This window comes from Mustela nivalis (assembly GCF_964662115.1).
Source record: "Mustela nivalis genome assembly, chromosome: X".
Taxonomy (NCBI): Eukaryota; Metazoa; Chordata; class Mammalia; order Carnivora; family Mustelidae; genus Mustela; species Mustela nivalis.
In genome coordinates, this window is record NC_139040.1 from 121,736,999 (window position 1) to 121,761,746 (window position 24,748).

The 24,748-nt window shown below is 42.8% G+C and overlaps 1 protein-coding gene across 4 annotated transcripts in view; it reads right to left on the reverse strand.

Annotated features, from left to right (window-relative positions):
- The window catches only part of CA5B (carbonic anhydrase 5B), a 124,537-nt gene that overhangs the window by 19,551 nt on the left and 80,238 nt on the right, over window positions 1-24,748 (reverse strand). For all 4 annotated transcript variants that reach the window (XM_082717037.1, XM_082717038.1, XM_082717035.1 and 1 more), the window contains exons 2-3: window positions 22,932-23,126; window positions 331-528 (exon numbers count right to left, since the gene is read on the reverse strand). In XM_082717037.1, coding sequence (XP_082573163.1) covers window positions 331-528; window positions 22,932-23,073 — 340 coding nt within the window. In that variant the 5' untranslated portion in view covers window positions 23,074-23,126. The remainder of the gene's footprint in view (window positions 1-330; window positions 529-22,931; window positions 23,127-24,748) is intronic.

Consider the following 24,748-nt stretch of genomic DNA (forward strand, 5'->3'; position numbering starts at 1 on the left):
ATACTACTTAATGTAAAAGAGTCTTGTGAAGTCACCAAGCAGAGAAAATTAGTACATGTTCAAAGCACACAAAATAAACTTCAGGCAAAGCTTTAATTTCAAAACCTATCTCCTTTCTATACAGAGAAATATACACACTTATTAATAAGTACTATCTATACTAGAGAAGAAAATGTTCAGAAAAACTAGACGGGATTTTTTTTCTTATGTTCAAAAAGTTCAGTGCAGTGAGTCCCACGCCACTGCTCAAAGAGGGGGCAGCATGGTGTGGCCTGTGCTACACCAGGCTGTCCCTTTAACGCCAGACAAGACCCCAGGTCGGGCTCTCACCTGACTTATCTGTAGAATCTTCAAATTCCACCAGGAAAGAGTACCCGTTATTCCAGACGTGGAGGCAGGTGGTCGGGTCGTAAGAGATGGTGAGCGGTTTTAAGCCAGGATCATAGACGCTGTCCCTCCAGCGGATGTTGATGGGCGACTGGCGCTCGCCCCCCGGGACCAGGTCCACGGTCTCCCACAGCGGGTGCACTAGGAGAAAGCACAGCGGGGCCATCGTGAGGACGTGCGCTCTCTGGGATCACACACCGGGCTAGTTCAGGGCTGCGGTGTGCGAGGGGACGCAATCCAAGTCTCAGGGAGGAGCCACTCAGGGCTCAGGGGCCACAGGGAAGCGGGGGACAGAGGCCGCTCAGAGAGCGCCTGGCACGGGAGCCGCCAGCCTGCTGCTCTGCCAGCCAGGAGCGCTCAGTCCATCCTCTCCTCTCACCCGAACCAAGCGCTGCCCGGGCTCCTGAGGACAGGAAGACGCGGGCAGACCAGCACCGCGGAAGGAGGCTGTTCTCCAATGCGTTTCTTTTCCTTATTGATCATTTTCTGAGCCCCGACCACCGACCAGGTTCACATACAAATACAAATGAATGGAACTTTCTTTCCAACAAAGGCCAGAGGGAGAGAGGAGGGAGAAGATTTGGAAAGCAAATGTTCACCCGAGTGATGAGGGAACAGAAGGCCAGCTAAGGACAAAGCACAGGGGACACCCTGCAACCCCCGCATCCCGCTCCTGGGTGGGACACGTGGGCCATTCTTCCAGGAAGCTCCCAACTGTCTTGATGTTAATGCCTTGCTACAGGGAAAAACAACCTGAACTGGACAATGGCAAGGCCTCCAGTATCCTGTGAGCCTTTAGCATATGAAAGTTCTTTGGAAAACCTCCCTTTCCCTTACCTCCCTCAACTCCCAAGTATATAACCAGCCACCCCTCACAACCCTGGGGCAGCAGCTCCTCCTGTCCACGGGTCCTGTCTCAGTACTTTTAATAAAACCACCCTTTTGCACCAAAGACGTTCAAGAACTCTTTCTTGGTTGTCGGCTTTTCATAAAAGTTTTTATAAAAACATAAGTTTTTAATTGCTTGTCTAGTAGAAATAAAGTTTGTAATTTAGCTCACAGTTTTGAAGATTTCTGGATTATTTATACAATGCAATATTACAGGCTTCCAACTGAGGTGAGGGGAACACTCTAGGGTTTTGGAAAAATGAAGGAAGGTACCGATGAATTTGGGCAGGAAAAGGAGTCACTACTTCTTAGTTGGAGATAGGCTAACCTTACGAATAACACTCCCAGTCATTTCACCAGTAACAAAAAATGGGGCTTTGGCGGGGAAGGGGAAAAGCAGAGAATTAGAATCTGGGACAAGCAAGCTATAGCAAAACCACAGACCAGTGCAGAGAACGAAGGAGAGGAATGCTCCTTTACAGAGGAAAGGAGGAAGCCCAGAAGGCTTTTAGAAACACAAAGTCCACAGAGTAACCTGGGAGCTGGAACTATAGTGGCTTCTCACTGCCCAGGTTGTAACTGTGTCTCACTGGCCGGGCTCTGGCTGGTGCAGAAGGGAAGTGCTCCCTCCTCGTGCTGAAATAGTAAAGGGGCAGCGGGAGGAGTATCCACGTGCAAAATCGATTTCTTCCTGTTGAGTTTGCAATTGACGAGGAGCGCTCCCACTCCATTACAGATTTAGGTGTGCGTGCACAATCTGCCCCACACAGACGCCGCCCACCACCAACACGGATTTCCCACCAAGAATCAAGCACCGGGTGTTCCTGGTAAGTCTCTGAGAAATCGCGGTGGACTTCCTGTAACACTGACAGCTGCTGAGACATCACGCAAGATGGACGGAACGGCATGCATGACTCGGGGTGCTCCAGTCCGCTGCCCCTTAGAAGTACCCAGATGGGTAGAACCAGAGCAACGGGGAAAGTCAAAGATTTATGAATTGAGATAAATCATTACCAATGACCTTCTGGGCCTCACCCCACCACAAAGAGTCTAAGGATTCATAAGTGATGAGGCAGCTGTGACTCAGTCGATCTCCCATGTGTCTGGTGGGGCCGCTGACACTCCACTGTCCTTCTTCTTTTTTTTTTTTTTAAAGATTTATTTCTTTAATTGAGAGAGAGAGAACACAAGCGGGTGTGAGGGGCAGAGGGAGAGGGACAAGCAGGCTCCTGGCAGAGCAGGGAGCCCGATGGATGTGGGACTCGATCCCAGGACCCCGAGATCATCACCTGGGCCAAAGGTAGACGCTTAACTGACTGAGCCACCAAGGAGCCCTGAGCCTCCACTTTTCATTAAAAAAAATTTAAAAACAGAAACTTACCACTGGTTTACTCCTACGGAGAAGGCGTCTCCTTGAGGTAGCTACCCCAAATCCAAGAAACTGGAAATTCAAGATCTTAGCCTTGTCATTTCCGGAAATAGTGCCCAGACAGAATAGACAAAGCTCTTCAGAAAGTTGCCACAATTGTGATTCTCAATAGAGGGAACAATTCTGCTCCTAGGGGACCTTTAGGAACATCTGGAGACATTTTTTTGGTTGTCACAACTGGAATTGGGTGCTACTGACACCTAGAGGGTAGAAGCCAAGGATGCAGCTAAACAATTCACAGGACCTGGGTGGCTCAGTGGGTTGAAGCCTCTGCCTTCGGCTCAGGTCACCATCCCAGGGTCCTGGGATTGAGCCCCGAATCGGGCTCTCTGCTCAGCAGGGAGTCTGCTTCTCCCCCTCTCTCTGCCTGCTGCTCTGCCTACGTGATCTCTATCAAATAAATAAAATCTCTTTGAAAAAAAAAGAAAGAAAGAAAGAACTGTCTGACCGCAAATACCAATAATACCAAACTTACGAAATCTTGGTCTAGAATTAAAAGCTATAGGCAAACACAAACGAGTATTCTCTTTTTCTTCTCTCATATAATGCACTACTCCCATCTCTAGAGAGGTCTGAACCCGATGGTTTTGGTATTTTCCCTTAGTGTAAAAGAACTGGTGAAGATCAAGAACTTGCTATAGAGAAGAAGGACAACTTTCCGTTTCATAAATCCTGGGTGAAAAATCCATATGAATGGGTACAATACAGTCACAGTCAGATTACAATTCACATTCCTTGCAGACAGGAGCCATATCTTCCTCCCCTTTTTGTTACCTTGTAGTGCCTTATTCAATATATGTCCTTTAATTTTAGTATTGATTATCCATCCGCTATTGTTGGGATTAAAAAGTTGTATTTACTTATTTGTGTGATATTTTTTAAACTTCTAGAATGCCCTAGAACAGCCCTGATTCACTTATACTATTTTTTTTTATTTTTTAAGGATTTTTATTTATTTATTTTGACAGGCAGAGATCACAAGTAGGCAGAGAGGCAAGTAGAGAGAGAAGGGGAAGTGGGCTCCCAGCTGAGCAGAGAGCCTGAAGTGGGGCTCGATCCCAAGACCCTGAGATCATGACCTGAGCAGAAGGCAAAGGCTTAACCCACAGGGCCACACAGGTGCCCCTCTTTTTTTTTTTTTTTAAGATTTTATTTATTTATTTGACAGAGATCACAAGTAGGCAGAGAGGGGGAAGCAGACTCCCCGCTGTGCAGAGAGCCTGATGTGGGGCTCGATCCCAGGACCCTGAGATCATGACCTGAGCTGAAGGCAGAGGCCTAACCCACTTAACCACCCAGGTGCCCCAATGCTGTTGGTATTTTGATAGGAATTATATCAAATCCATATAGAACTTTGAGTAGTATAGACATTTTAACAATATTTGTTCTCCCAATCCATGAGCATGGGATGTTTTCCCATTTGTTGTGTCCTCTTCCATTCTTTTCACCAGTGTTTTGTAGCTTTCAGGGTACAGGTCTTTCACCTTTTTGGTTACATTTATTCCTAGGTACCTTACTTTTGGTACAATTGTAAATGGGACTGTTTTCTTAATTTCTATTTCTGCTTCATTATTAGTGTATAGAAGTGAAACAGATTTCTACACACTGATTTTGTATCCTGCAACTTTAACTGAATTCATTTATCAGTTCCAGTAGTTTTTTGGTGGAATCTTTCCAGTTTTCTATATGTAGTATCATGTCATTTCCAAATAGTGAAAGTTTTACTTCTTTTTTTTTTTTTAAGATTTTATTTATTTATTTATTTGACAGAGAGAGAGAGAGAGAGAGCAAGCACACACAGTCAGAGCAGCAGGCAGAGGAGGAGGGAGAAGCAGATTCTCCACTGAGCAGAGAGCCCAAGATATGGTTTGATCCAGAACCCTGGGATCATGACCTGAATTGAAGGTAGACACTTAACCAGTTGACTGAGCCACCCAGGTGCCCTGTGAAAGTTTTACTTCTTACTTACTTGTCTGGATGCCTTTTACTTCGTTTTGTTGTCTGGTTGTTGTGACCTGGACTTCCAGTTCTATGTGGAATAAAACTGAGAGTGGATATCCATGCCTTGTTCCTGACCTTAGGGGATAAGCTCTCAGTTTTTTTCCATTGAGTACAATGTTTGCTGTGGGTTTTTCATATGTGGCCTTAATTATGTTTGAGGTATGTTCCCTGCAGCCATACTTTGTTGAGGGCTCTTATCATGAATGGATACTGTACATTGTCAAGTGCTTTTTCTATACCTATTGAAATGATCATCTGGTTTCTATCCTTTCTCTTACCGATATGATGTATCACCTCGATTGGTATCTGAAGACTGAACCACCCTTGCATCCTAGGAATAAATCCCACTTCATCAAGAGGAACGATCTTTTTAATGTATTGTTGGATTCTGTTTGCTTTTATTTTGTTGAGGATTTTTGCATCTATGTTCATCGGAGATATTGGCCTCTAGTTCCGTTTTTTGTGGTGTCTTTATCTGGTTTTCATATCAGGGTGTTACTGGCTTCACAGAATGAATTTGCAAGTTCTTCTCTTTTTTTGGAATAGTTTGAGAAGAATAGGTAGTAACTCTCTAAATGCTTGGTAGAGGGGTGCCTGGATGGCTCAGTCGGTTAAGGGTCAGCCTTCAGCTCAGGTCATGATCTCAGGGTCCTGGGATAGAGCCCCAAGTCTGACTCTGTGCTCAGTGAGGAGTCTGCTTCTCCCTCTTCCTCTCCCTCTGCCCTTCCCCGGGCTCATGCAAGCTCTCTCTCTCTCAAATAAATAAACAAAATCTTTAAAAATAAATAAATAAATAAATAAATGTTAGATAGACTTTGCCTGTGAAACCGTCTGCTCCTGGACTTTGATTTGTTAGGATTCTTTTGATATCTGATTCAGTCTCCTTGCTGGTAATGCTCTGTTCAAACTGACTCAGTTTTCAAGATGCCTGGCACAAGGAGACCTTGCAACACCTTCCCCTGTAAGACACTCAGACTGTGGCTGACGGTTTGAGGAGTCACACCCTTCAAAACCAATTTACGAAGGTCTCCCATAAAGACTAGGCAAAAAGGAAACTAACAAGCAGATCCCCAAGACGATCCCTCCTTTCGTCTTGACTCGTCCCCCACACTCCATTCAGGAAATGCCCAGAACGTACCCTCACCCACAACAAACACTAGCCTAAGACAACCAGGCCTATTCCTTGGTAGCTCTTTTGTGACCTTAACGCTCCTATCAATGTATGCCCTTTGGTTCACAAGTTCAGCTTCTGGAAGGCTTTCTTTCCCCACCATTTCCTCCTTTAGTCCAAGCCACCCCCCCACCAGGGGCCCTTGGTTACTGTCCCCTTATTGAAGACAACTTTTGTCAAAGGTTTGTTTTTTTAAGGATCATTCATATTTTTGCTCTCTCCTCCCATCCTCGTCCTCCATGTCAAGAAAATACAGATCGAAATACCTTGGTAGTTGCTCACACTTTCCTTCAAAATAGGAAGAGGATTAAGTGTTCTGACTAACAGTGCCTTCATTTTCAGGAGAAAATGAAATAAACAAAGTAATTTTATCAACCATGGTTTCAGTGAGCAGAGGTACACTGTCATTATAAAGGAGTCACTCATATATTGCTGACAAGCACCAAAATCTCTTTAGATTCCATAATGATAATGTGCTTGGTTTTAGTTCTTATTTACAGGACTAGCCCTGGCTTTGATTTATTTTGTCTTTGTACCACCCTATGTCTCCAGCCTCGGGAGGGTCCCTCTTTCAACTCCTGCAACAGAGAAAGCACCTTCCTGTCTTAGCCCCTCAGTTCCTGCTCCTTCTCATTGAAAATCAATTTCCCTTCAATCAGCTTCCCTCATATCTATAGGTCTTGGGCTTAATTATTGCCTTCTCAGTAAATTCAGTAAAATGTTCTCTGGCTACTCTCTTATAATATGATCTCCTCTTCTTAGTATTTTTAATTATAGCACTCTGATCTTTTTCTTTCAAAAGATCTATTACACTGGTATAGTTATTATGATATTTATTTGAAGGGTAGTAGAATATGCCCCTTTAGGAAAGGACAAATACTTTTCTCCCTACGCTTTTAGGTCCTTAGCTGGGACACACACACACACCCTGACAGTAATAAAAAGCCAGATTAATAGGAGAAAAAAAATTTTAAATCACCTACTTCCTGACCAGAGACCCACAAAGATAGGAGACTCAAAAGGCAGCCAGGTGATTGAGACTTAAAAATACCACTGGAGCTAAGGAATGGGACAGGGCTCTGAGGCTTCAAGTGGGGGGAAGGCAAGTCACAGGAAGGTGAGAAGAGGAAATGTATGGAGAGCCAAGTTTGCCTTCCCAAGCAGGTCAGGCTCCCTAATGAAAAAGCTGTCTCCGGTAATAGTTCTCTTCCTGGTACAGCCCCCCTTTTTAATGTAAATTTCCCTGACAGAAGGATAACATCTACTCTGCTTTCATGGCTTCTCCTGTGTCTGCAGTTTCTCAAAATAATCCTCTCAAAATAATCCTTAGACCAAAGAGGCATGTCTTGGGGGTGGCAAAGGGTAGTATAATATACCATCCCAGGTGTCTCTTTTGTCTGGGAAATTTACATTTATAAGGGAAATCTCCTTGTGTGCCGGTGTCTCCCTCTCTGTACTAGGAAGAGGATGACTCTCAATCACCAGAAGCTCTCAGTGGCGAAGGCTGGACTTACGTCTACATAAGAACCCGGCTCTTGTTGACTGTGCTTTGCTTGGCAACCTCCCGCAAGTGCCCCCAACCCTACCCTGCAACATCTTTTGTCTTTAGATGGAGATGGTATTTAAGGTGATGGCTTGGGCCATCTTGGGGAGCTTCTCGGTTTTCCTGGGTTTCTCCCATGTACACAGGAGGTGTACGGGTTACTAAACTTGTATTTGCTTTTCTCTTATTAAATCTTTTTTTTTTAAAGATTTTATTTATTTATTTGACAGAGAGATCACAAGTAGAGAGAGGTAGGCAGAGAGAGAGAGCGAAGCAGGCTCCCTGCTGAGCAGAGAGCCCGATGCGGGCCTCGATCCCAGGACCCTGAGATCATGACCTGAGCCGAAGGCAGCGGCTTAACCCACTGAGCCACCCAGGCGCCCTGCTTTTCTCTTATTAATTTGTCCTTTATTATGGGCGGTCTCAGCCAAGAACTCAGAAGGGTGGAAGGAAAATTATGTGTTCTCCCTGCACTTATACATGTAATTTTCTGTCCCACTCCTCCTGCATTGCTCTGCAATGTACAACTGAGCTAGCTGGCTTTCAATCACTGCTTGTGCATGGAATGTATAAGATAAAGAGCATCCCTGGGAGTTTCCAGTCCCATTTTATCATTATTCCTCTTACCCTGCTGATGACCACATTACTCCTCCTTTAAGGATCTTTCAGGTTTATCTCTTCCTCGCCTTGCCCATGACCATGAGCCTTGGACTTCTTACCATGCTCCTTGGTTTCTCTTCCTGTTCTCTCATTCCTCTCTAGTCCATCTTCCCAAACTTTGGTTCTGACATTGTCTCCCACTGCTCTGACCTTGCCTTCTTTTGAGTTCACAACATTTTCACTCCTGCCCTTTTCACACGCAACCATTACTCCTTTGGTGTGCATTTGCTTTATCTGCTCACGGGGCCTGTGTCAAGGCCTCAGTGTTAGGGCCGGTGTCCTGAACTTCCTCTACAACCTCTAGGCTGAACCTGGTACCAGGCACAAAGAAGGCACTTAATACTTATTTTATTGATAGAGAAAACCAAACAAGTTGATACCAAGGCTCTTTACCCTTAAATCACACTTACAGTCTCTCCAACTGGGCAAGCAGGTTTAGGTCAAAAAACTTCCTTCGTTCCGTAGCAGCCAAGGGCAGGCCACACCAATATGGCTCCCTCTGGTATGAACATTATTTTGAGTTCAAAGCAATCCAAACCCAGTAGATTCAGGAAAAGTTCCTTACCTCCCCCTCAACAGCCTGCTTTATCAGGAAGGGAGTTATTAACAGAGATTCCTCTGTACCGAGGGAATTCATCTGCATAGAAGGACAACCTCCGGAACCCTTTCACCTTCCTGCTAAAATGGTGTTTCTCCCCTTTGTGTCCTCAGGCCTCTACCCCTCTCTTTAGTTCAAATAAGCCTCATGTTGCCTTACTGTCTTTGGAATTTCCATGTCTGTGGAGATTCCCCTTAGACATGCTATTAAATATGGTGTTCTCTTGTTAATCTGTCTCATGCCAATTTGATTCTTAGTTTGACGGGAAGGACCTTGAACAGTAGAAGAAATTCTTACTCCCTAACAGTAGGCATAGTCTGCAGGATACTTTAACTCACTGGACATCTCTTGCCCCAACACCACCAGAGTTGAGAGAACCTTGGGACATCTGACATTCAGTGAGTGGAAGGTGCGATTTCTTACCATGTCAGCCCCCCAGAATATCCGCAGAGTCCTATGGGGTGAGAATGGTGAGAGTCCTTTTTCTCTCTTTCAAAATTTAGATTAGCTGGAGAAAATATTTGTGGACGATATTTGTCTTTGGGCCTAGTGACTCTGGTTCAACTTGATAGAATACTCTGGTTACGGATCCATTTCCTCCCAGAGATGGTCTTTGTTTTCTTTTATCTGTATCATTTGATGCACACATGAGGTAAAGCCTATTACTAAGGGACACTTTGGAAGTCAAAGCCGCAAAACTGTTGGGCGCAGGCTGAGCACTTAAAAGCTATTAAAGCCTTCACTACCTTAAGAAGACTCCCATGATAAGGTAAGTTGGTCACAGAATGGATAAGATGGACACTAGGTCACCTGCTAACCTCAAGAAAACCATGCACCAAAGTACACTGTAAAACAACCCAGTCCCTAACCCCATGGTACATCCTTCTTAGGTATTAGTGTGTCACTAAGAGACCCAAAGCTTAGCCAAGACTGTTAACGTGTGAATATTTTTCCTTTCATCTTGTTCTATGTCCTAAGAGCTTGGCTTGGTGATCAAGGAGAACATTCTCTTTGGTCTCCACAATCCAAAGGGTGCACTCACCAAGGTACACCTTGCTGGTCAATTAAACAGATCAAACTCGGACACACACACACACTCACTCTCTCTATCCAGGCGTGTCAGCTCTCTGGGGTATCTGACATGAGGGGTTCCAGCCCACAGGAACCTTTGTCACCCCAATCCTTGTTGCCTGTTAGTGCTGGAAAGTCCCATTCTAGTATTATCTACCCGGTGTCACAGATAGTGGGTATGTGACTGGAGGCATCTCACAACTTTGTGGGAGACTGGAGACACCATTTTCACTGCCTATGCAACGACACTCTTTGCTTTTTTTTTTTTTTTTTCTTTAAAGCATTTATTTCTTTATTTTAGAAAGAGAGAGTGAAGGAAGGAGCAGAGGGAGAGGAACAAGCAGATTCTTTACTGAGTGCAGAGCCAAACGCAGGGCTCATTCTCACAACCCTGCGCTCACGACCTGAGCCAAAATCAGGAGTCCGACACATAACTGACTGAGCCACCCAGGTGCCCCAGGTCTTTGTTTTCTCAGACTAATTTTGGGACTAAACTTCTGGATCACAGGGACACGTCACCTTTGCCCTCTTTGGATGCATCCTGCATACATCTTCAGTTAACCTATTAAGGCTTATTGGTTTGAGTTGCTATTAATAGATCCTACTCATCAATGGCCAGACGATGGAACCTTTAAAATGGCTATATTTAAAAGAAAAAGTTTCGGGGCGCCTGGGTGGCTCAGTGGGTTAAAGCCTCTGCCTTCTGCTTAGGTCATGATCTCAGGGTCCTGGGATCAAGCCCCGCATGCGGCTCTCTGCTTGGCAGGGGGTCTGCTTCCTCCTCTCTCTGCCTACTTGTGATCTCTGTCAGATGAATAAAATCTTAAAAAAAAAAAAAAAAAGAAAAGAAAAGAAAAAGTTTCTTTATAAAGAGCTCTCACTTGTCTTATGAATATAATGGCCAGTCTTGGGGCCTCCCTCAGCAAGATAAAATCACAGAAATTAGACTTAAGAATTTCCTTTCCATGTAAGATTTTTTTTTTAAAGATTTTATTTATTTACTCAACAGACAGAGATCACAAGTAGGCAGAGCAGCCGGCACAGAGAGAGGGGGAAGCAGGCTCCCCGCTGAGCAGAGAGAGCCCAATGCAGGGCTTAATCCCAGGACCCTGGGATCATGCCCCGAGCCGAAGGCAGAGGCTTAACCCACTGAGCCACCCACGCGCCCCTCCATGCAACATTTATAGAGAACACTCCAGTCTAATCTCTAGGTTCAAAGTACACAGGTCTTCATGTAAATGCTGGAAGCCAGGAAATTAATTTAACAAAAGCACTTGAGACTGGCCATGAGGCTTGCATTGTTCCTGCCTTCCAAGGATTGATAACCAGGCTCTGCCAGCTTTGCAGGTGTATCTTAGACCCCCTACTAAAAAAGAATTCATGTCTCCTAGGAAGCAGCAAGATGTTTTAAATTATAAAGCCCTTTTACCTCCTCTTTGAAAAGATCCTACTAAATTTAGAGATTAAAAAGAATGACTATTCACAAACCCTCTTCACAGGAAACGGGACTAAAAATTTCTCCTGGGCCCTCTTGCAAATGATCCGCAAAAGGCCATTATTCAGGGATTAATAGAAGCCCACACTGAATTAGGAACCCAGAAAGATGGCTTAAAATTCTTTGTTAAATGTTAAAATGTTGAAGGTTAAAATGTTAAAATGCTTTATACAGACTTTACAAAGATAAAAATCTTTTGATTCCGATTTTAGTTAAAAAAAAAACCTCCCTAATATAAAGAAGCAAATTTGGTTAAAAAGACAGGTCAGTCCTATGATATTCACACCAAACTCTAGTTCTTTGAGGAATTAAAAACAACTCTTTGTCTTGCATAAATCTCTACAAACCCAGATATGCAAAAGCCAGTCAAAGCCCACCATCGGTCCGGATTCCAAAACCTCACCTACTCCTCTCGAAATGTTTGTGGATATTATGAAAGATCACAATAGTAAAACAACTGTCCTATACCTTTAAAGAAAGGTAAACTTTATTTTATCTTTTTAAAAGGCTTTATTTATTTATTTAACAGAGAAAGGAGACCGAGAGAGCGCAAGCAGTCAGGGGGCAGGCAGAGGAAGAGGGAGAAGCAGGCTCCCGCTGAGAAGGGAGCCCTAACCTACGTGGGGCTTGCTCACAGGACCCCATCATGACCTGAGCCAAGGCACATGCTCAAACAGCTGAGCCACCCAGAGCCACCCAGGGACCCCAGAAAGGTAAATTTTAAATCACAATTGCCCTGAGACTCTGAGGAAAAAACAAAAAATGTTTTGCATTCTTCCTGTACCTTGAAATTATAAATCTTGTGTTTTTAAGATGTAAATACAGCCCACAATTGCCTGAGACTAAAGAAACGGAAGGGAAAAAGAGGTTTTTAGAAGATACAGACTTCTAGGATGGCTTTTGTGCCCAACTCCAGCGCCTCTCCTAATAGACAGATATGTACCAAATCTCGAATTTGAAGATGTGGATACTCTCTCTGCCTTTGTGATGTAAACTTCCTACTCCCACCTTCTTTAGGACCTAAGAGCCATTCTTTGAAATACAAAAATTAGGTGGAAGGACAGAGACAAGGTTTTCCCCAAAACAAAAAAGGTGGGGAAAGGTATTTGGAAATTGGGCCTTTCATGTCTTTTCCACAGATACTACCAAGACCAAAGCTAGAAGACTGCATCTTGTCTGTGTATGAGCATCTATATATGTTATAAATGTTGGATATTTTCTCTACCTTTGGATGGTATTGCTAAAATTAACTTGTAAAAGAGCTCTATTTAGTTGGTTTGAAGACAAGTGCCTATAAGAATTGAGCATTCCAAAAGTCTGAAAGATAGAAACCCAAATCTTTTTTCAAGTTGATGTGATCTGGAAAAATATTCAGTACTAAAACTAACTAAAGGTTGTTGGTTTAATTGAAATAAAATTGTCTTTAGAGTTATGCACTAAATGTCAGACTTTCATCTGTGTTTAATGAAGGTCAAATGGATTCTTGTCTCTGTTACAAATTTGTCAAAAATATTAGAATAATGGCTAACTTTGTCTAATGCCTCATGAAGTTTTGTAGGTAATCTAAACATAATTGTTAAGAACAGGTAGATTAAATAGATATAAATAAGACTAAAAGGATTATAAGTAAACTTTTAGGTGGCTTCCAAAATGTTTGGTAACCTGAAATTTTGGAATTTTCCCGAGTCCAATGATGAGTTGAATTTGTTGAATATTTGCATAATTTCCAAGTAAGATAAAATAATGAAATATTAAGCAATAAACAAAGGTCTGTTTACTCTTGTCTTCTTGCAGAGAAACTAAAAGCAAATATGGCTCTATTAGTAAACCTGCCATGTGATTTCTTTAAAAAATTGTACTATTAGAAAAAAAAAACGAAACTGTACAATGAAAAAATGCATGTTCCTAGAAATTATGAAATGTATTCATAAATTTACTAATCTGAAGAATACTGGTATAACAGAGGTTTATAGTTGCTTAGTACTTAGTTTTCACCAAAAGCTAAGGTTCCTAAGAGTTAAGAATTCTAATAAATGTAGTTAAGGCCACTGTAGTTAAGGCCACTAGAAATAATAATAATAAAAACTCTGTATGCAAGAAAGTAAGATCTGTGTTTGGGGGGAAAAATATGAGGAATGGGAACACATTTTTGTTGAGGGAAAAGAAAGTATTTTTTCCTAAAGTGAGACAGATTATTTAAAGAAACAAAACTTAGGGCAAACTCTGAATGTAAACAAGAAAGTTAAAGAAGGTTTATGATGAAAAAAAAAATCTTTAGAAGGAATTTTGTATGTGGTCAATACTAGCTAAGATTAGAATAAATTTAAGTAAGTAAATGGGTTTTAATGTCAAAATACATTAACGCAAACTTAAAATTCTTGTTGTCCCTTTGTTAAAAACCCAAAGTTTTCTTAAACTATTGATCTACTCTTAATAAGACATTACAAATGTTTTTATCTTTAAAGTTATCTGCCTAGGGGTGCCTGGGTGGCTCAGTAGTTAAGCATCTATCTGCCTTGGGCTCAGGTCATGGAGCCCTGCATTGGGCTCCTTGCTTGGTGGGAAGGCTATTTCTCCCTCTCCCGCTCCCCCTGCTTGTGTTCCCTCTCTCAATTGTGTCTTTCTCTGTCAAATGAATAAAATTAAAAAAAAAAAAAAAAGTTATCTGCCTAGAAAACAAGGATTCTGTGGTTTGCCAAAATAACTTCCTATGCTTTTCAGGTCTTTGATTTACTAAAAAATAACAAAACAAAACAAAACAAAAAACCTCTGAACCTTAATATTTAAAAAAAGCTAAATTTGATCAGAACTATGGAATCTTCTGTATTTGCCTTTGACATCTTATTGTCGAGTTGGCTATATGGATTATTAAATACTGTTTCATAATGATCAGAGATCCTATTTAATAAAATGTTCAAGCCTTTTGATATTTTTTTACATACTTCCCAAAATCAAATTCTAAAATCAAATCTTTTGACTACAATCTAACTGAGATGTTTTCCAGGTAGCTCCTAGAATGTACTTTTTTTTTTTTTTTAAGATTTTATTTATTTATTTGACAGAAAGAGAATCAAGCAACACACAAAGGGAAAGGGAGAGGCAGGCTCCCCGCTGAGCAGAGAGCCCTGCAGGACTCAATCCCAGTATCCTGGGATCAGGACATGAGCCCAAAGCAGAGCTTAACCAACTGAGCCACCTAGGTGCCCCGTAGCCATGGCCATTTTTAACTATTGTCATTTATAGTCACTGTTTTACACTGACCCCATTGCAATATATTTCATCTTCAGTAAAATTCACAGAAAGAGTAAAACTCTTAAGGACAAGTTTCCGATAACCTTAATATCATAAAACTGTCTAGGTAAGAATTTCTAAAACTAGTAGAAAAACTGGATTCAAGCAAAACAAAAACATGGAACTAAATGAACTGAGGATGATGGTTATAATTTTTGTGACTTTTGTTTAAAACATTTCCAACTTTTAAAAATGGATTCTTTTTCAAAATTAAGGAAATCTTTTATCTTAAGCTAGGTGACCTGTAATAGTTTGACAAATTATACCATTATAAGCAGTTTTGAAACATTTATCTTTTCTCCCTATCTGAACCCTCCAGAATTCAGAAACTCAGTAAGAATTCTTTTATTTTAATGGCAGTATATTTATTTTCATAAATTCAGTAAGAATCTGTTCTCCTTGTAATAGGAAGCAATGGAAAGAACTGGTTTTGTAACCAAGGCCTTGAACAGAATGTCATATTTGAGGGGCTCCTGGGTGGCTCAGTGGGTTAAGCTTCTGCCTTCAGCTCAGGTCATGATCTCAGGTCCTGGGATCGAGCCCCACATCGGGCTCTCTGCTCAGCAGGGAGCCTGCTTCCCCCTCTCTCTCTCTGCCTGCCTCTCTGCCTATTTGTGATCTCTGTCAAATAAATAAATAAAATCTTAAAAAAAAAAAAAAAGAATGTCATATTTGAGACCTGGATAGATACAGATATGACCAGATAGCATTAAGGAACTAAGATGGCTTTACGGAATTAATAAAAAACCCCTGGAAGTATCAGCCTATTACCTTAATTAACCTCAGGATATTTGGAGAAACTCGAGAAGGAAAGAATTCACCCACATCTATAGGTATTGCTGACAAAGTCTGGCAGGTATCTGGTGCAAATTTTGGCTCGGTTTCTGGCCTTGTGGCTGTTAAAAGTTCAATCTAGAAATTCAGGAAGAAGAAATATTCTTTTTTTTTTTTAAGATTTTATTTATTTATTTTACAGAGAGAGATCACAAGTAGACAGAGAGGCAGGCAGAGAGAGAGAGAGGGAAGCAGGCTCCCTGCTGAGCAGAGAGCCCGATGCGGGACTGGATCCCAGGACCCTGAGATCATGACCTGAGCTGAAGGCAGTGGCCTAACCCACTGAGCCACCCAGGCACCCAAGAAGAAATATTCTTAAAATGTCTATACCACCCAAAGCAATCTTCACATTTAATGTCATCCCTATCAACATACCAACACTTTTCACAGAACTAAAACAAATAATCCTAAAATGAGCATGGGATCACAAAAGACCCCAAAGAGCCAAAGCAATTTTGAAAAGGAAGAACGAAGCTGGAGGTATCACAATTCCAGATTGCAAGATATACTACAAAGCTGTGTAATCCAAACAGTATGGCACTGGCACAACATGACACACATAGATAATGGAACAGAAAGGAGAGCTCAGAAATAAACCCATGCTTATCTGGTCAATTAATCTTCAACAAAGCTGGAAAGAATATGCAATGGGGAACAGATAGCCTCTTCAACAAATGGTGTTGGGAAACTGGTCAGCTACATGCAGAAGAATGAAACTGGACCACTTTCTCACACCACACCCCAAAATAAACTCAGAATGGACTAAAAGACCTAAGTGTGAGATCTGAAATCATAAAAAATCCTAGAAGAGAGCACAGACTAATTCCTCTGACATCCACTGAAGCAGTATTTTTCTAGATGTGTCTCCTGAGGCAAGGGAAATAAAAGCAAAAATAAGCTATTGGGACTACACAAATAAAAATCTTCTGAATAGCAAAGGAAATGATCACAAAACTAAAAGGCAACCTACTTACGGAATGAGATATTTTGCAAATGACACATATGATAAAGGCTTAGTATCCAAAATATATAAAGAACTTATACAACTGAATACCTAAACCTCCCCAAATCCAACTAAAAAATAGGCAGAAGACATGAACAGACATTTCTCCAAAGAAGGCATCCAGATGGCCAACAGACACATGAAAAGATGCTTCACATCACTCATCAGCAGGGAAATGCAAATCAAAACTACGATGAGATTTCACCTCACACCTGTCAAAATGGCTAAAATCAACAACATAAGAAACAACAGGTGTTGGCGAGGATATGGAGAAAGAGGAACCCTATGCAGTGTTGGTGGGAGTACACACTAGTGCAGCCACTGTGGAAGACAGTATGCAGGTTCCTCAAAACATCAAAAATAGAGGAGCCCCTGAGTGGCTCAAGAGGGTAACCTCCATTTTCCAAACATCTCCTCTCACCTTCCTGATAACAGTCTTCCTTCCCTTTGTATCCACAGACCCCCACCCTTCTCTACAGCTCAATATAAGCCTCATGTTGCCTCACTGTCCTCCGAATATCCATTTCCATGTGGATTCCCCTTACATATGCTATTAAGTTTTATTTTCTCCTGTTAATCTGTCTCAGGCCATTTTGATTCTTACTCCAGCCAGAAAGACCTTGCAGGATAGAGGAAATTCTTCCTTCCCAGTAGTTCACGTGATCACATCTATCCATTTCGCTCTCATTTCTCAAAATCCTACACACCCTCAAGCTCACTTCCATCCCCTTCCCAGACAACCCTACACTACAGTAAGCACCCCTTCATCCATCCCTCTATTCTCTCTACCTCCACTGCCTCATAAGGTAGCCACTCACCCTCTGTGACTATTTAAATTGAGCTCTGGTATAAATGTAAAACACCTAGGGACCTAAAGACTAAGCACAAAACAAAGAATGTAAAATATTTTATTTATAATTCTTATATTCATCTCATGTTAAAGTAAGAATATTGGGGCGATGCTAGGTTAAATATTCTTCCTCCCCAACAAACAGATTGGTAAAAATAATTTTGCCTATTTACTATATTTTACCTATGTATTTGCTGTATTAGAATTAATTTCCTCATTTTGAGATGCAATTCACATATTATTTGTTCTTTCTAAAATGTGGTTGTTGGAAAACACAGACTTGCCTATATGGCTCATATCGGTGGCTCACGTTATTTATCCACTGGACATAGTTGTTCTATACCCTCACTGGCTTTTTCTCCCGTGCCTTGCCCTGTTCCTGTCCTTTCTCTCGAGATGTGTGATTTCAGCATCGAACTAAAGACCACCCTATTAGGCCTAAGGCCCAGCAGTGACAGCCCCCTCTCATATGACATTGTTAAGGATGATCACAGAGTGACCAAATGTCTTCTCAGAGCACGAGGGCTGTAAGAGGTACTTTGATGCCGAGCCCAGGTAACCGCAGCGTGCGCGCGCGCGCGCGCACACACACACACACACACACACACACACACAGTTATCAGCATAGGAGACTAGAGCCCACAGTTCCGGGTTTTTTTGTTAGCTCCTTGCTGCTGCTGACACCTCTGAAGCTATTAATACAATTCTAGGGGCTCTTTATCAGCCTACAGTTTCTCAAGGTTATTTGAATGCTAATGAGAGACTTGGTCTGATACATCCTGAATCTATATTACTTTGGGATTACCAGAGTTCTTGAGAAGATACTGCAAAACAGACTATTTAATACTAATATTCTCGAGGATTTTCGTCCTTCAAAATTAATTGGAGAAAAAACAGAACAATTTTCTAACACATTTCAGTTATAATACACACCAGTCCTGTCAAATACAACTTTCTCTGATGATGGAAATTTTCAATATGGTGAGTGCTAGCAACATGTAGCTATACAATTTTAATAAATGTATATTTACATGAAAATAAACACATAGGACTAGTGGCTAGATTTTATACAGTGCCATTCGGTTCCACATTGTGCTTAAAAAAAAAAATTCTCTTCCATCTAAAAGCGGAGATCATGAACAATAAGAATCAATGAAATAATAACAAATAGCAAATATGTACCTTTTCAATTCTAGATGATATTCTTTGAATTTAATTCAATTAGGAATGAACATTCTTAAATTTTGTCATGGTCTAAGATCTCGCGTTTAATTTTTTTTTTTAAAGATTTTATTTATTTATTAGAGAGAGGGCATACATGAGCAAGGAGAAGGGGCAAAGGGAGAGAAAGAAGCAGACTCCCCACTAAGCAGGGAGCCCAACATGAAGCCCAATCTCAGGTCCCTGAGATCATGACCCAGGCTGAAGTTAAACACCCTACCGACTGAGCCACCCAGGCACCCTTCCTGCTTAATTTTTTAAGACTTTATTTATCCATTAATTTATTTAAGGTACATTGGTTTCCCAAATGGGAAACCATGTCCCCACACATGCAGCATTCCCCATTATCAACAGCCCCAACCAGAGAAGACAGTTGTTATAGTTCATGAACCTACACTGACACATAACACCCAAAGTCCAGAGTTTACATCGTGGTTCACTCTTGATGTTATATATTCCATAGGTTTGGACAAATGTATACTGATCTGTACCCATCATAATACACAGAGTATTTTCATTACTCTAAAAATCAGGGGCTCCACCTATTCATTCCTCCCTGTACTCTAACACATGGCCACCATTGATCTTTTCCCTGTCTCCATTTGCCTTTTCCAGAATGTCATTTAGTTGGGTACACAGGCTTTTCAGATTGGTTTCTTTCACTTACTAATACGCATTTAAGATTACTACATTTCTTTTCATGGCTTTCTAGCTCATTTCTTTTCAGTGAGGTACAAAATTCCATTGTCTCTTTATGCCATAGTTAAGGTATCCATTCATCTACTGAAGGACATCTTGGCTGCTTCCATGTTTTGGCAATTATGAATAAAGCTGCTATAAGTAGCCATGTGCAGATTCTCGTGAAGACATAAGTTTTCGACAATGCTGGGTAAATACCAAAGAATATGATTGCTGGGTTGTATGGCAAGGATACATTTTGTTCTGGAGGAAAACTGCCCAGTTATCTTCCAAAGTGGCGGTACCATTTTGCATTTTCACCAGTAATAAGTAAGAGTTCCTGGTGCTCCACATCCTCATAACCACTTGGTGTTGCCCATGTTCTGGAATTTGGCCACTGTAACAGGTATGTGGTGATATCTTAACGATGTTTTAATTTGCATTTCCCTGATCACAGAACACATAGTAGCGCATCATTTTATACTCTTACTTGCCATCTATAGATCTTCTTTGCTCAGGTGTCTGCTAAGTATGGACCCTGATCCATTTCTTTTTTAAATTAGATTTTCTTATTGTTGACTCTTTGCCTTTGTTTCCTGATCTACTCTAACCCTAAATTGTTTATGTGACAATTAAAATAAATTTCCGTAGAAGATGTATTAAGCGAATTTGATTTTATTTTCATCTTGGGTAACAGGTGCAGGCTTTTATCTTTATTTTGTCATTTTACAAATCAAGTTAAGACTGTCAACACCGTCTGCTACTGGAGATAACAGCAAACAGGCATCTGAGTGGACAGACAATGCTTCCCCGGGAGGCGGGGAGTGGAGACTGAGGTGAGGCCCAGAGCACAGACAGGCTCTAGGGAAATGCCGCTTTCGGAATCGGCCATATCTTCCCACTTCCTCTACTCTTCATCCTCCTTAACCCCATCTGAACAATGTCCAAGCATTTGAGGGAGGCACTGAGCCTGTGACGATGATAAAGACCGTGACGGTGATAAGCCTAGCGCTAGAAGGACCTGCCAGCACCGTCCTCACCGAGTGGCAGGCACGAGCGAAGGACTTTCTAGGTTATCTTTTCTAACCCTCAAAGGTCTTGGGTTGTTCTGGATCACAACTACACAATGGGCCTTCTGCTGGGGTAGTAAGTTGCCAGACGCGATGAGATGTGTACTGTCTTTACTGCTACTGTCTTTACAACTGATCAGCAGGAGGTCTGGGATTTAGCAACAGGAAATGCTCAGTAGCTCAGGACAGCAGAGACCATAAATTCTCCCCAGCGAAAAGCGGGAGGGTGGTGCAACATGCCAAAAGCGAAATCAAATCACGACTGTCACCTGTTATCCTTAGTAACTTAAAAACAAGAATATCTGATGTGAAAAATTAATCACAAAAAGAGCACATCTCCCCGAGCCACCATTTTTTGTTTCAGTCAGCACTAGAACAAGCAAACTACCCTAAAGACATTCGTTATGTTGGATTTTAGCCCTTTAACTTTCAACTCTCTGTTAAAGAAAAAAAAAGTAAAACTTCAGTAACTACACGAACATGACTAATTTTTTCCATTTTAAGCCTCAGACCACAAAATGCCAGTGTTGAAAACAAGCCAGTCCTGGTAGGATGTGGGTCTGTTGGTAGGAAGCCACACCCAGCAACCAGAAATTTACTATGCTCCAACAAGTTCATTTGAATGAGAACATTGTCATTGTTGGAGGAAACAAAGTAAATGTATAATAAAAATGTATTTGTGGAGCAGTTTCAACTCCTTGGATTTAGCTCAATTAGCACTACTAAGTGAAAGCATTCCTTTCTTACCTTCTTCCTTTTTTATTATGTGCATATAAAATCAGAAGAGAGCAAATCCAAAGAGAAAAAGTGGAGAAACTTAGACCCGGAAGGAAGGCAACATGAAAACTCTTGTCAATTCTTTACAATAATGGAAAATATGAAAAATTCCTCTTTAACAATGTACTCAGCCATTTTTATCTCTCCACAAATTCAAATTCATCTCTCCACAAAACAAAACAAAACATTATTCTCTTCTATCATCTCACTGATTTCTTTTTTTAAAAAGATATTTATTTATTTATTTATTTGTCAGAAAGAGAGAGCACAAGCAGGGGGAGAAGTAGGCTCCCTGCTGAGCAAGGAACCCCATGTAGGATTCGATCTCAGCACCCTGGGATCATGACCTGAGCCAAAGGCAGACACTTAACCAACTGAGCCACTCAGTTGTCCTTTTCCCACTGATTCTTAAGCAGGGGCAGTTTTGTGCCCCCAGAGCCCATTTGGTAATGTCTACTGAGATTTGTGGTTGTTACAACTGGGTGGGGATACAATGGTCATCTAGTGGGTGACAGGGATGGTTGGCAGGGATGCTGTTAATCACCCTACAGTGTGCACTACACCAGCAACAACACAGAATGACACCCCCAGCCCACCCCCATGTCAGCAGTGCCTCGCTGGACAACTGCTGCACTGTAGGTACGGGGCAGGGAACTGGTACTTCAGGAGGGGAACGAGATGCAAAAGCGTTCAGGAAAGGCCATCGGCTGCCTCACTCCATATGCTGCGTCTACAGCAGTGCCCACACTGCTAAGCTGGTCAAAGAGAATGAACCCTACAATTTGTGACTTGAGAAAGAACACTCCAGAGTGTGAAGTTACTGACCTGCTTACAAACATTAACATGCAACTTCCAGAACGTTAAGACTCGCAGAAATAACTGGCCATCTGTGGATCAACGTCAATAAGAATAGTACAGAAGGGGTTTCATAGTATTTGAAACTGAGACACCTCTCTTGCCCTATTTCTGCATGGCATCATTTTTACTTTTGTGAAGTTTGGTTTGTTCTTGTTTTTGTTTTTGTTTTCACTTGACAGAGAGATAGAGAGAGCACAAGTAGGCAGAGTGGCAGGCAGAGGGAGAGGTAGAACCAGGCTCCCTGCTGAGCAAGAAGCCCAATACAGGGGCACCTGGGTGGCTCAGTTGGTTAAGTGACTGCCTTTGGCTCAGGTCATGATCCTGGAGTCGTGGGATCGAGTCCCCCATCAGGCTCCCAGCTCCATGGGGAGTCTGCTTCTCCCTCTGACCTTCTCCCCTCTAATGCACTCTCTCTCAAAATGGATAAATAAAATCTTAAAAAAAAAAAAAAAAAGAAGCCCAATACAGGGCTCAAACCCAGGACCCTGGGATCATGACCTGAGCAGAAGGCAGACACTTAACTGACAGAGAGACCTAGGTGGCCCTGCATGACATCATTTTAACATGTTAAAATTAGTCAAGAAAAGGTCTTTCCAAACCTTATTATGGAAATCATTTCACAACATATATGCATATCAAATCAGCACATTGCATACCTTCGACCTACATGATGTCAGGTGGCAAGTCTATGTCAACAAACCCAGGGAAAAAGAATTTTCCACGTTTATTTTAGAAGAGAAACAGAAACCAGTAGTTATTCTCACGGTTCTGAAGGCACACAGTCCCACTCTGGAATGCCACTGGCACCATATAGGTAAACACAGGACACATGTGACTGTCATATCGCACCAAGTCTCTCGCTCATTCTATTTTTAAACACGTATTTATTTGAGAGACCACGGGCTGGCAGAGGCGGGGAGGGAGGAAGGGCAGAGGGAGAGAGACTCTCAAGCAGACTCCAAGCTGAGTGTGGAGCTGACGCGGGGCTCCATCTCACGACCCCGAGACCATGACCTGAGCCGACACCAAGAGTCGGCCACTTCAGCGACTGCGCCCCCCCCAGACGCCCCCACCTCTTGCTCTCCATAAGGCGGCAGTGTACTCACGGGCTCGGTTCCGGCTTTTGTATGTGCAGGTGTAGAGGCTGCAGGGCCTTGCTGGCACGAACCTGGGGGTCTGGAATCTTCTCCACAGTAACTTGCATGGAGAGGCTTGAAGAATGACCCTAAGGCTACTCATCACCACCATGTTTAGCCTGGAATCTGGACCGGGCCCCGGATGACTTGCAAGAACCTGGTAACCTAGAAGCAGGAGGACAGAGGAGGCAAAGCTGTGAGCAACGGAGACCGACCGTCGGGTGGAAAGCTCCAAGCGGGACAACCGCACGCAGACGATCCGTCCACACGGCAGGGCTGGGGCTGGGGCTGGGTGGGGGGGGGGGGGGGAATGACTCAATACTTTATCCACTCCTCTTCCTCAAATTCATTCGTCACCTCATTGGCAGGATTTGGAAGACTGACTCAGGAGCCCTGCCTTTCTTTAAGGCTGGCAAATATTAGAGGCCCGGAATGAGAAGACTGTTTATAGTAGTTTCTTAAAATTAAAAGAACATGTACTTCCTGAAATCCAAATTCGATATCCAGCAGGTTATTTACACGTAAGAAGAAACTGAAGATTAACGCTTCTGGGTTTAAAAAAAAAAAAAAAATCAATCTGTATCTGGATGGCTTTAAAAAAACACAAGGATCCATCCTGTCAAAATAGTCCTGAGTGGTTTTGAAATCTAAGCTTAAATGCTCTGTGACTCTCTGCAGTTTCAGGTATAACACTGTATCCCTTGGTCATGGGGAAATGGAGGTTAATCCTGAACTAATCTGCAAGTAGGTCCAACATGAATATTCATTTATGACTGCCCTGATGACCTCTCTACCCCTCTCGTGTTCCAAGTGAAGGTCTCAGGAAACAATGCTTTCCAGAGTGTTCAGAAATTACAATATTAACTTTCACTGACTCTTTCCTGCCACCCCTGTCCAGTAATGCTACATCCACTTTTCCTGAAAATTCCTATCCCGGTACCAAGTGAGCGAACAAGGTCAGAAACAAAACAACTTTCTTTTCCTGACTATACCTTCACTCCAGTGTCGATTTCAAAGTGTTTGGAGTCATCACTTGAGATGCCTCCTGGCAGCCAATAGGGACACCATCTGGGCACCCCTGAGGGAGGTCCGGCCGCCTGGCCGAGTACCATGGCGCTGACCTCGCGGCCTCAGTCCACCCCTTGCTCCTGCCTGCACACCAGCCCCACGGCCTTTGGTTCTTCCCACTCCCCAAGCGCCCCCTGGTCTCAGGGCTTGTGCAGATGCTCCTCCTTCCCTGGACCCCTCCTCCTCCTCCCCCTGTGCCTGGGGAATGCCTCCCCTCCCCTTGGGTCTTCCTCTCCAGCATCCCTTCCTAGAAGCCTCCCCTGCCCCTGCGCTCACCACTAACTGGGAGAGCCCAGCGCCCTCTTCACCCCGCTCAGGGCGCCTCCTGCAGCCCCACACCTGATCCAGAAGGTACTTGATGACGCCCCCTCCCCAGCCACCCAGCCCCGTGGCGCTTGGACCCGGTCTGTCTCTGTCACAGCTGCATCTCTCAGGGACATGCTGCCTGGCTCGGTGACCTAGGCTCATTTCCCTGGTGACGGAGATGAGGATCCCGATTTCCAGAACTCCAGACTGGGAAGCGACTGCCAGCCCGTTCCTGCTCCATATGAAAGGCTCTTCCTAGATGCCTCCCCCACCCAGTTGTGGGGTCCTTCACACTTCCGAAACACTTTTCAGCGCTTGCCATTGCAGACGAGGGCCTCATACCCCTCCCTGTAAGATCTGGAGGCCCCTAAACCTCCACCCGATCTGAAGGAGGACCAGACCCAAAGACAAAT